Source organism: Aplidium turbinatum, chromosome 9, assembly GCF_918807975.1.
Source record: "Aplidium turbinatum chromosome 9, kaAplTurb1.1, whole genome shotgun sequence".
Taxonomy (NCBI): domain Eukaryota; kingdom Metazoa; phylum Chordata; class Ascidiacea; order Aplousobranchia; family Polyclinidae; genus Aplidium; species Aplidium turbinatum.
This window is the reverse complement of record NC_137480.1, coordinates 24,380,959-24,392,398: the sequence shown is the minus strand read 5'-3', so window position 1 is coordinate 24,392,398 and position 11,440 is coordinate 24,380,959. Positions and strand designations below refer to the sequence as shown.

At 37.6% G+C, this 11,440-nt stretch overlaps 1 protein-coding gene across 1 annotated transcript; it reads left to right on the top strand.

Moving 5' to 3' along the window:
- Positions 1-406: 406 nt before the first annotated feature.
- On the top strand, positions 407-3,527 carry LOC145777746 (ectin-like). Its single transcript, XM_082589190.1, has 4 exons — positions 407-468; positions 1,164-1,310; positions 1,759-1,908; positions 2,609-3,527. The coding sequence occupies exons 1-4, from the start codon at positions 417-419 to the stop codon at positions 2,857-2,859; spliced, it is 600 nt and encodes a 199-aa protein (XP_082445316.1). The 5' UTR covers positions 407-416; the 3' UTR covers positions 2,860-3,527.
- The last annotated feature ends 7,913 nt before the right edge of the window (positions 3,528-11,440 follow it).

The window sequence follows — 11,440 nt, the reverse complement described above, 5'->3', positions numbered from 1 at the left end:
TCTACGCACTGAAAGCACAAAGCTATTTTGAAGTTTTAAGTGCATTGTGAAAAAAATTCATTTATTTCTTGGTTTTTTGTTTATTGGTATTTGCGTTGTGGCCTATTCTTCTCCATAGCTATCTATATCTATAGGCTGCTGCTTGAAAAAGATTGAAGACATTCTTTAGCTTAAAACGTAATACAAATGATTATTTAAAAAGATGAATGAAGATTGAATGCATATATTGCTTACATTTTACAGGACTCAGTGCAGACGAATGCAGAAGTCTTTTCATTAAAGAAGATACCATGGACCCACAAATGGAATGCTTGGCTGCTCACAATTATTACAGATGTCTCCATGGCGCACAGCCTCTTAGGTTCGACCCCGATCTTGCTGAGTCAGCAAAAATGTATTCGGAGAAGCTTGCTGATATGAACGCTCAAGACGGGTCTGGATTCTATGACATTTATCCTTCGGAGCTAGGTAGGTTTTCATTTTACTTTGTGATGCAACAATCTCAAAATTTTTCAATTTTTATTAGGCCTATTTCTACTCTGTTCTCTGTTACAGCATCGAATATGGCGAGGAATATTTTTTGTCTGACTCTCTTCAGGAGCTTGTCATCATAGTAATGTCGTTTTAGGTTGAACTTATTCTGACAAGCTTCTGAAGAGAGTCAGACGAAAAGCAGCCTACTGCAGCTTCTGGCAATGAAAAATTTGCTCATCACATTCAACCAGTAAAGCAATAAATCAACCTGTTTGTCGTTGCTTTCACTTTCATCAGATGAACGTTGCAACTAGTGCTAGAAACGATAATTGTCCTGATGAACACCCAAACTTTTCAGTATTCATCCTATTCAAGTTCTGTACCCAAATCATCAGTTATAGTTAGGCTACCACAAATTAACTGTAAACACATTCTTATCGCGGCTTATTCACATTGTTTCAAACAGAAAATAAAAAATAAAGTTAGGCTATTTTAATTAATTCTAATGTTTTCTCCTAACCCAACTTGGTGTTGCCATCCTAATCTTAAATTTTAATAAATATTATTCGCTCACAATCGTATTTATTTGTTCTTATGTAATTCAATAGGAAGCAAAATAATGACTGTTTTGTTATTTATCATTGTTTTTTAATCAAAATTACTCTATCAAACCTATATTGTTTCAACAGGCATAGACAGAGATCCAGGAGTCGGTGAAAATCTTCATTTGGGAATGCCACTTAAAGGAGACTACAGCATCAGAGATGCAGTGGTAGCTTGGTACGCTGAAGGACTCAACTACGACTTCAATAGAAAAGAAATCAACCCAGAAACATGTGAGTTAAAATGACTGCTGGAAGATTGCTGCAATGACTGTGTTGTAAAGTTGGCCGCGTTGCTGTAAAGTGGAGAGTTTGTATCAGAGCCAAGCGTTTTTAAAAGGGCCCTACTGCCCCACTTCCAGTGATTCCAAGCCTCTACAAGCAGTAACTTATCGTAACTCTCCTGCAGAGGCACTTGGAAAATTGTAATATGATGTGACAAAAAAGACTAGATGATCTGTGGGAAAGGGATACGCTTCCTTATCCCAGGTTAAATTCTAACCCGTTTTTAAACAGCTCTTTTGCCTTAATCTTTTTATGCCGTTGTGAAATCTCATAAATCGCACCGCCGGGCAATGTTTCCTCAATCTGTCGAGATACTGACATTGAACTATAAAGTTTCGTTGTTTGCTCGAGGCAATAAATACCTTTAATTGACCTACGTGTTGTATTTTCTTTCCAGCCTACTTTACTCAGTTGATTTGGAAAGATACAACTCGCGTTGGCTGTTCCGTTACAAAGATGGGTGGAGCTTTTTTTGCAGTGGCTCATTATCGGAAAGAAGGAAATACTTTTGGAAAGGAAGATGAAAACATTCTATCGGCTTCCGATGGTAAGAGAGACATTGTGATTGAATAAGAGATGAATTACTTTTGTTACTTTTGCATACAACAGATTGCAACTAGTTTCAATGCTTTCTTTGAAAAGGTTTGTAATGTTTCGGCTATGATGGTGTACTGAAAATTAATTTAGTCTTAGTCATAAACGATTTTCATATTCAATACAGTACATTTTGGAAAGACCTCTATGAGCATAATAATTATCCTATTGTACTGCAGCAACACTGCTTGTTATTAAGAAGGTTATGATTGTAGTTGTCGTAGGCCAATGCAGCCCGGTGAGACGTTTGTTGTACCAGATACGGAACTACAGTAGCCTACATGGTCCTACTGTAGAGATGCCAATATAATGTTTATTCGACTGGTTGCTACTTTAGTAGATCATACATAATGTAGCGCCATCTGCTCATTTTCTTTGTCTCCTGGCACCACTTCCATTTGTGATGGGAGGCAAACTACCACAAATGACTATTTGTGGTAGTTTGGTAAACATACAGTATCATAATAATCTTCTCCTCCATTCCATCCCAACAAACACGTTTTTCTTTTGTAATCTTTCCATCAAATCATTCCTTATGGTGTTCTTTTGAGTGTTATCTCCTTTTAAATTACCTTTATTTCTCTGGTAAATTCTGAATGTATAAGACGGAATAGTTTGTACTGAACGTTTCCTAATAGCTTCTTTGCATCCAGGTACCTGTCTCTCACAATGCAGCGATGGCATGACCTGCCAGTCCAACCAAGGACCGACCCAGTGTGGTTGCACTAATGGAGGCGTAGACGTCCCGAACTGCCGCGGTCAGTGCGTCATATCCTGTCCTCGTCCATCTAGTCTCGATGCAGAAGATCCATGGAACGAAAGCTGCGAAGGAAGAACCATTTGTCTTTGTCAAGCGATCGGAAATGCAGCCCGTGGTATTGTTCCGGGAGCTCTCTGTCGTTGATGAGATAGGATTTTGACTGCCGTTGATGCTTCTCCAAAGTTTTGGCAACTATCTTTTAAATGATGCCCAGATTTTTAATTTCAATGGATTTTTGTATTGCAATATTTTTTTAACAAACGAAATCACTTTTGCATGACAAAAAGTTATTTTTTATTCATTTGTTTATGTTCGCAGTTTTTTGTTATTAGGAAAGTTAGTTCATTGAAACAAAATTTGCGCGCGATTTCGTGTTTATTTTTTTGTCAATCAGTCAATCAGTGGAGCAACAAAATATTTGTGTCTTGAAAAGAAAACATAGCCTATTGAAATTGTTCCCCTCGACACATAATGTGTTCTGGGCAAAAACTGTAAGCAATGCAAGGACCCATTTTTTACAATTGGCGTGGTAAAAGGAAAGTCGTTTTTTCTCTTATGTATTTTTCTAATAACGTCCTTGCTGATAAGCTCACGTTTTGTGCACCATATTAAAGCGCATCTTCAGAGCTAGCAAGATTTATTACTTTCAAACGTTCTTGTGGTTTGCTTGTATTGTATTTACTAGCACAATGTTGTATTAATGTTTCATCGATGGTTTGTTTGCACAAAATTTTGTCACAAAGATCTTGATAATCACTGAAAAAGCTTTTTTGTGTTGTCACAGTGTCTTACAAATAAACTTAACACTTGAGACAGCATATTGCATCGAAGCATTATGGCCACTTCAACTTAACATGAGTTATATTACCAGCAAATGAAAGGGATTTTCTTACACAATTTTGTGTTTGTATATGACGGCTATTGTTACTAATAAACTAACAAAACGACCATACGTAGATTTCGAAAGCAATTATTATGTACACTCGCTCAGTGTTTCCAGAAGGGGTGATTTGCATTTTTTTTCCAATAAGAAAATTTGTAGGCCGTTGAGAAAATAAAATTGCAACTGAGAAAATTGGACAATTTTGCAGAGGGTTTAGGGTGAAAAATGGTATGGAGCCGTCAAGCTTTTCCAACACCCTCCGCGTGAAAAGAGTAAACTCGCTTATTTTTAAACAATTCAAGGAAATTTGCTGAAGGAAATTCTCTAAGCAGGCGTCTAGCAAAGCTCTTTCTTGCTTCTAAGACGTCTTCATCAGATTGTTGACATTTGGCTGATGAAAAGTATCAGGCTCCATAGCTCACTATACGAAGACTTAATCATGTTGAGACGTTTTTTGTGACTAATCTAAAAGCGACCGGGGACGAAATGGTGATCGATTGGTAAATTATGATTCCGGCGAGATGGTGTGGAGATTAAAGAGATCTCTTTGATGCTAGAGACATGGGGTCTATTCCCGTGAGTAGGCTACTTACAACAACTCTATTTAAACAGTTGATTGGAGAGTAGTTTCTGCTAAGGGGGATATGAAAAAGAACTGGCGACCTGCCACAATGCGTCGTTTTCTTTAGAAGATTATTTGTTGTTGTGGGAGTTTATCGATCTCAGTCAAGCAGGGGTCTTTTTTCACCACTTTCAAATCAATTTTAACATTTCAAAGTCTCATTTTTATTTCAAAAACAAACTCGCGCTGCTGAGATTTTACATCGTTGACTGACCCCAAGGACATAGACTACTCATCAGTTAAATTGTTAAATATCACAGAAAACACAAGGTAGTATAGGCCATATTGTTTTATTGCACCAGATGTAGCAGATATTTAAGCGGCAGGAGCATCTGCATCGGTAGGAGCGTTTGTGTCCATTTACATAATTGTAATTTTATCGTTGAAATATCTTTTTATGAATTAATTGAGTTAAACCAAAATATAGAGCTCACAATTTAGATACTAAACTCATGTTCAGCAGTGCCGGATTAACCATTAGACAAAGTAGGCACGTGCCTACAAGGCCAGTCAAAAATCCAGGCCACTTTAAAAAAATTTAGTCATGTTTTTAAAATAATTATTTTTTAAATTAATAAGTAGGCCTATTCATCTTAATAGCTCTGTTTTTTCAGATGAATGAAAGGTTGCAAAAACCGTAATTTCGCAAAAATGGCAAAAATTTTCCATAGACTAGTTTTATGGTGCAATTGAAGCTGTGACTTGTGAACTGTTTCTTATCGGACGTTTTATGCTTCTAAGAAGAAAAAATGTAAGTTGTTAGTTGATTATTGATATGAACTTTCTAGCTTAATGTTGTGATTTAGAGCAGGGTGGTGTAACCCAAACGCGGGCCGCATGCGGCCCGCGGACATATTTTGTGCTGCCCGCAGAGCACTTTTGATGCACAAGAAACCATTGGGTACCACAAGTTTCAAAGTGCTCTCCAAGAAATCTCTGGGGATGCTACTCAGAATGGCAGCACACGAAATGAAGCAGGTGCATTGGCCAAACACATGAACACCCTTGAAGTTGCCCTATTGTGCATACTTTGGAACAATATTTATATTTTGCAGCTCTTCAATACTAGTAGCAAGTTGCTTCAAAGTTCCACTATAGAACTGACACTAGCCATTGGTCTGCTGAAGCTTGGATAAATTCTTGGATGAGTGCAGAGAGAATTTTGACTGTTATGAGCAGCAGGCACGTGATCGCTGTGGCAGCAGCATATATAAATCTGGAAGTCGGCAAGCACCAAAGCGGCAGAAGCATGTCAGTGATGGAGCTGCTACAGGTGATGTGGAAGAAATGTCGGGCCAGCAAAAATTTACAATCAACACGTTTTATGTGATCATCGACCAACTAAAGAGTGCACCACAGAAACGTATCGATGCATATTCCATGGTGCTGCAGAGGTTTGGAGTTTTGACTGAGTACGACTCCATGTCTGTTGAAGACATCGATGTTGCTGTTGCAGGTCTGGTTGGTGTGTATTCAAAGGACCTGTCTTCCGACTTCCCATCAGAATTTCGTCAGTTTATGTGCTGGTATAAAGAGCAAAGACGCGATGAAACAACAGCAACGGGAAGTGCCCAGAAGATGTTTAAAATGCTGCACACTACTGGTGGTTATAATGCATTTCCGAACACTGAAATAGCACTTAGAATGTATTTGTCTCTAATGGCTACGAATTGCTCGGGGGAACGCTCGTTTTCACAACTGAAACGAATTAAAAACGTTAAACGATCAACAATGTGTCAACAACGTCTTAGTACACTGACACTTTTGTGTATTGAAAGCGATCTACCTACTCCGTAAGATTGACCTCCAAAAACTAGTTAACGAGTTTTCAATCGCAAAAACGCGCAAAGGTGCTATTTAATTAGGCATATGACCAAGTTTTTGCACGGTACCCTGTGCTATAGTTGCAACAACGATCTTTGTGACAATGATTTGGCAACACTGATAATTCTAATTTTTTAGTTGGCAACCCTGATTTTCGGGCCACTTATAAAATGTGCCTACAGGCCAGCAGACGCTTAATCCGGCACTGATGTTCAGCAAATGTTTCGAAAACTGAACTGTCTTCTCTCTTTATTAATCTTATTTTTTAATTAAGTATGTTTTATGAATGTAAAAAATATCGTTTTTTCAGCTCTATAATACGATTTGAATTTACGTCATTCTTCATCGCTGATTAAAGGGGAATTTTGGACACATGGCATACCCGTGCCGCAAACCACATCATTCATGATTGTGCCATTTTTAAGCCACATAAGGGAGTGGAAGATCTGCGCGTCTTGGATGATGAAACCAAAGACTGGCTGCGCATTCTAACAGCCTTCCAGTGTAGTCCGGGAATATTGTAAATCTGAGGTGGTAAAAGGATAGACCCTTGGCCCTAGAGACTCATACAACGAAGACAAAATTCTCATAACAACTAAGTTGCTTCTGTTTGCTGCAGGTTCTTTTGCACGATTTTGTAAAACAATGAACATTATTTTTTCCACATTTTACATTTGTTTGCATGCAGTCAAATTTCAAAAACATTTCTGAAGCATGCCGAACTTCCACAATGTCTTTTCTGCCAACTGCACGTCAATACCAACTGGTGTGGCCGCTTGAGACACAAGAAAATAAAATCCACACATTGCTTTAATAGCAGTGGTTCGACTAAACCACAAAAAATCAGCGAAGTTTTAATGGGTAAAAAACTTGGTAAACTGTTTTATTCTATCATCTTGCATGTTTCAAGTACGGAGGAGCAATCACTGGAAAATATATGAATTACTATAGAACCCAACCTCACATGAACCACAGAGACACGGTGCCAATGGTTAGTTTTGAATCTTTATCCTTGGACTGACAAAGCCTTGATAGGTTATTCCTGGTAGTTTCGCATACTTGTAGAGGCTTTTGACACAGGGATGGTTACCGAGATTGACAGAGTGAAGTTTTCCGATTGTTGAAATGTTGTTGCCGGGGAATTATTTCATTCACCAGGTACCGCTGAATGGAGAGCAGTTCTGAAATGCGTTGCTCAAGCGCACACCCCGAGAGTCGAACCAGCGCCGCTTGATCGAGTCGGGCGCGTACCCACAGAACTAACGGGATAGAGAATGCACGCATTATGTTCTACTTGGGTGAATTGTGTGACATCTGTAGGTTATTTATCCTTTAGGATCCATTGTGGAAATATTTATCATTGGACAACAAAAGCCATTTTGAAAAATTTATCCTAGTAGCTTTGACAATTTAAATGGAGAACAATTCTTAAAACGTGTGTCTTAATCGCCTACCTTGTGCGTTGCACCATTATCGTTAAGGACCTGGTGAAGGAAGACGCTGTTTGGTAGAATTAAAAAATATAAACTATTCATGTGTCAAAACTTCCAATTGAGACACGACTAAATTTGTTTTTGAAAACGACATATATTTTTAGATCTGCTAAAATTAAATTGATCTCAAAACTATCAGTAGGCTACTGTTTGTTTCCATGTTGAGGTGACAATAGTTTATGCTGATCTTGGTGAATCGGACTCGTTACAATGAAGTAACCTATTGATTGTGAATTGAAGCTTGTCTGAAGATTAATTGTAGAGCAATTACAGCAATATGGTAATTATCAAATGTAGAGCACGAATTGTTTGATTTTTAGTTGATAAAATAAACCATTGTTGAAAGTGTTCTTAATTATAAAACTAACTAATAAATTACCACACGAAATATATTTGTCAAATTTATAAATGGTATTCGACTGATGTTATTATTATTGACATATTAATATCACATGAATTACGCAACAAAGAAACAAAAGTTGATCTTCTTTTTTTTTACAAACTTTTTGTATATAAAGCTGACGACCATTCTTCGGAATAATTTAAAGCAATCGAAGCAGTGAAAAAACATATCACAAGAACAAGCATTAAAAATATGAATTTCCAAACGAAGATGATCAACTTGCTTCTTGTCCTTTTCTTAGGAAGCTTGGCATCTGGTAGAGAACATACGCCATCTTGTGGTGGTAAGTGTTCACAATATGTTGAAATATTTAATTGTGAACGAAATGAAGGAATGTGTGGTTGATGTCTCCCAACATTGTGTCTGGTGAACAAGGGTTCGATACCAGGTCGATTTATGCCATTCTGTGACAATAGAACAACACAATGTCACTGATAGATCCTAACAATGCAAATGCAAAGTGTTGTTAAAAGATTTTGATCCTTCCTAGCGAGAAAGCAAACAAACAATTATTAAATTATTTTCTTTTCTGCCAGATTGTAAGGACAGCAGTGATTTCTGCCATCAAGATTCTGTAAACTCGCTTTGTGATGACACGTCATTTCAAGGAAGGTTCATCAAAGAGAAATGCGCTTTGACATGTGGAGAGTGCAAACCCTGCCCTGATACATTGACACCGAGGCTCTGTGGTGCAGGTGAGATTGAGTTTGCTAGAAATTTTAATTGTTTAAGCAAACTCGATGCAATCTGCTGAGGTGCTTGGGATATATTTCCAAATCTTTTTCAGAAGAGCTTTGAAACTTTTTGTTATTGTTATTATCTAAATTAACTTATTCAAAGTTACCTCATGCTACAAAACTGATGTGTACCAAGACATCACTTTCATAAGATCAAATCTTTGATTGTTCATTATATTTCTCATTAATGCAGAACCATGTGAGGACAACAACAAACGATGCAGGATCTTCTCCATCTTTGGATTCTGCAAGAGAGGACCTTGGGCTCTTCTGGTGCAGAAGAAATGCAAGAAATCCTGCGGAGTTTGCAAACCAAGCAACTGTAAACTTCCATTCCCTCCGTCGTTTCTATTTTAAAACGAAAATATCTAACGGACGCATAAACCATAGTATAGTAGTGTTTTGTAGAAAAAAGGCGATATACATTTTTAGCTTTTTTACTATTTTTATTCGTGTTAGTTAGGGCTACCATATGTCCTCTTTTTAGAGGATTTGTCCTCTTTTTTCAAGAAAAAGGAATAGTCCTCCGAGGACACTCAGAAATGATCAAATGTCCTCTTTTTTTGGTATTTTGAGTTTTCTTGCTTAAATGTTAAACAGGATTTTATTATTGTGCGAATTTTCGGCGATGGCTTGTATGTGCTTTCCAAAACAATTTTCTGCACCAATGTAATATTCAAAGATAATTTTAAAAAAATGGCGTAGCCTATCTTGATGATCCGTTGTTGTAAACAAAACAATCAAACGTCTACTGTATTGTAACATATCAAACACCATTGTTTCGCAGTTATCGGAAATTTGTGACTTTGAATTTGGAATTTTATAAGGAAATTTGTGACGAATGGGCTAAAAAATTGAGTGGGCTATGTAGGCAAAATCACGAGGAAATACATTAAAAAATATGACCTAAAAACAGAAAAATGCAAAATAGTTTATCGTATTTATAATTTACGGTCCTCTGCATACTTTTACAAATAAATAATCTTTTACTCAGATTTTTATTGATTCAACGCTTGTAGACGTTATGGTTACCAACTTAAGAGTTTGGCTCGTTGGTCAAGTGAAGAAAGTAGGAAAGAATGTCCAAAAGTGCACCATGAATAGCATAGCTTACGGTAGGCTATTGCAAAAAGAAATCGTGGCATAGATACTTTCAGTTGCATATGCAAATAGAACGCATTTTATGTAACTTAGGATTCTCGTTTCAGCCTCAATGGTGCAAGGAAATAAACAGCCGTTTAGTTATCTCAGTCCGTTTTCAGAATCTTATCTATTGAGTAGCATACAATTTCAATCATATTTCATGCATTTCAAAGCTGATCCTTTCTCACTCAAAACGTTAAGGCATTACTACCTGGAGGTGGTGTCTGATTTGTTACATTTTGTACAGTTTTGCGATCGTTGCTGTCTGACTTAAATTTTCTAAAAATCAGCTGACTCGTAATAATATGAAAGCTTTTTGTTGCCTTGAGGAAGCGGTCAAACATGACAAAAACTATATAAAAAAGCGTTCAAGCAGACTAAAAAGTCTTTGTAAGCAAGTCCTGTTACCAGTCTGAGTGAAATCTTATAGGTTAAATTATCTTCGTTTTTTCCAACCCTTGTGATGTTGAAACTCATTGTTTCACTTGGGAAAGAGAGCAAAAGATGTTAAAACATGATTTTTAGAAATTTCACTCAGACAGTAACCAAAAGTTGGAAAAATCTGGAAACGTGTTGCAGAATGTAGAGTAACAAATCAAGCCGTATAAGGGGGCTGCAATAGATTCATAGGCCAAATCTGGCATACAAATTTATCTTGTTTTGTTGCTGTAACTTTTACTGCATATGTTTAAAATTATCCAAAAGATGTAAAAAACGCGCTAAGCGCTAACCGCCCAGCGCAAGCCCAGCGCGCTAACCATTCGGCAGCCGTGGCCGAGTGGTTAGCGCGTTGGGCTCGCAGTCGAGAGCCTGCATGTTCGACTCCAGCCACCCGCACTTGCTGTTGTTTCTTTGGGCAAGAAACTTAACGATATTTGCCTCTACCTAGTGATCGATTTCGAGTAATGGGTAGCCTAGTACCAAATTTAAGTCATAAGTAGAGTAGACAACCGGAAAACAGACATTGCCGTCGGGTGCAGCGTGGGTCAGGTGTATGTCGGAAGGCGTACACCGATGCATAGCGCTCAAGTCCGCTTTCCCGCAATGCAGGATAAAGATAAACAAACAAACAAAAAGATTGTCCAAACGTAAAATTCTACTTGCATTTTACTTGCTGGCGAAACGTGTCCTCTTTTTGGGCTATGAAAATATGGTAGGCCTAGTGTTAGTAGCATTTTAAGTCAATAAACATGCTTTTTACAATTTTTTCAGTGCAATTAGTTTTGCATTTGTCATATTGTATTTCACTGAAGAGTGTTTGAAAATTTATTTATGACTTGCTAGTGTAATTTATTGCTTTGCTATATAATTTGCAAATACAACAAATGAACATCTCTATTTTGTGATGACCGTTATGCTATTATAGTATTGCCACCTGCAGGAGCCAAAACCCCTTTGGACAAAGGAAAACGTTAAATCGATTCCGAACCGGTGTTGGCAGTGCTGAACCTCCATCGGTAAAGTAAGGCTACAACACCAGGCTCAGTTACATGCATTTGTGGCACCAAGCTTTAAACAACAAACCATCTCCTTTTGTACCCTCAGCTTACAAATTAGTGCCGCATGTAGGCTAAGACTTTTTTGTGTACAACACCGTCGCAAAAACAATGTGTGAATCTC

Excerpts from the sequence above, each read along its gene's own strand:
- LOC145777746 (XM_082589190.1), top strand. The coding sequence starts at position 417 with ATGAACGCTCAAGACGGGTCTGGATTCTATGACATTTATCCTTCGGAG. Across the intron at positions 1,311-1,758 it reads AGAAATCAACCCAGAAACAT|CCTACTTTACTCAGTTGATT; the intron begins GTGAGTTAAAAT and ends TTTTCTTTCCAG. Across the intron at positions 1,909-2,608 it reads CATTCTATCGGCTTCCGATG|GTACCTGTCTCTCACAATGC; the intron begins GTAAGAGAGACA and ends CTTTGCATCCAG.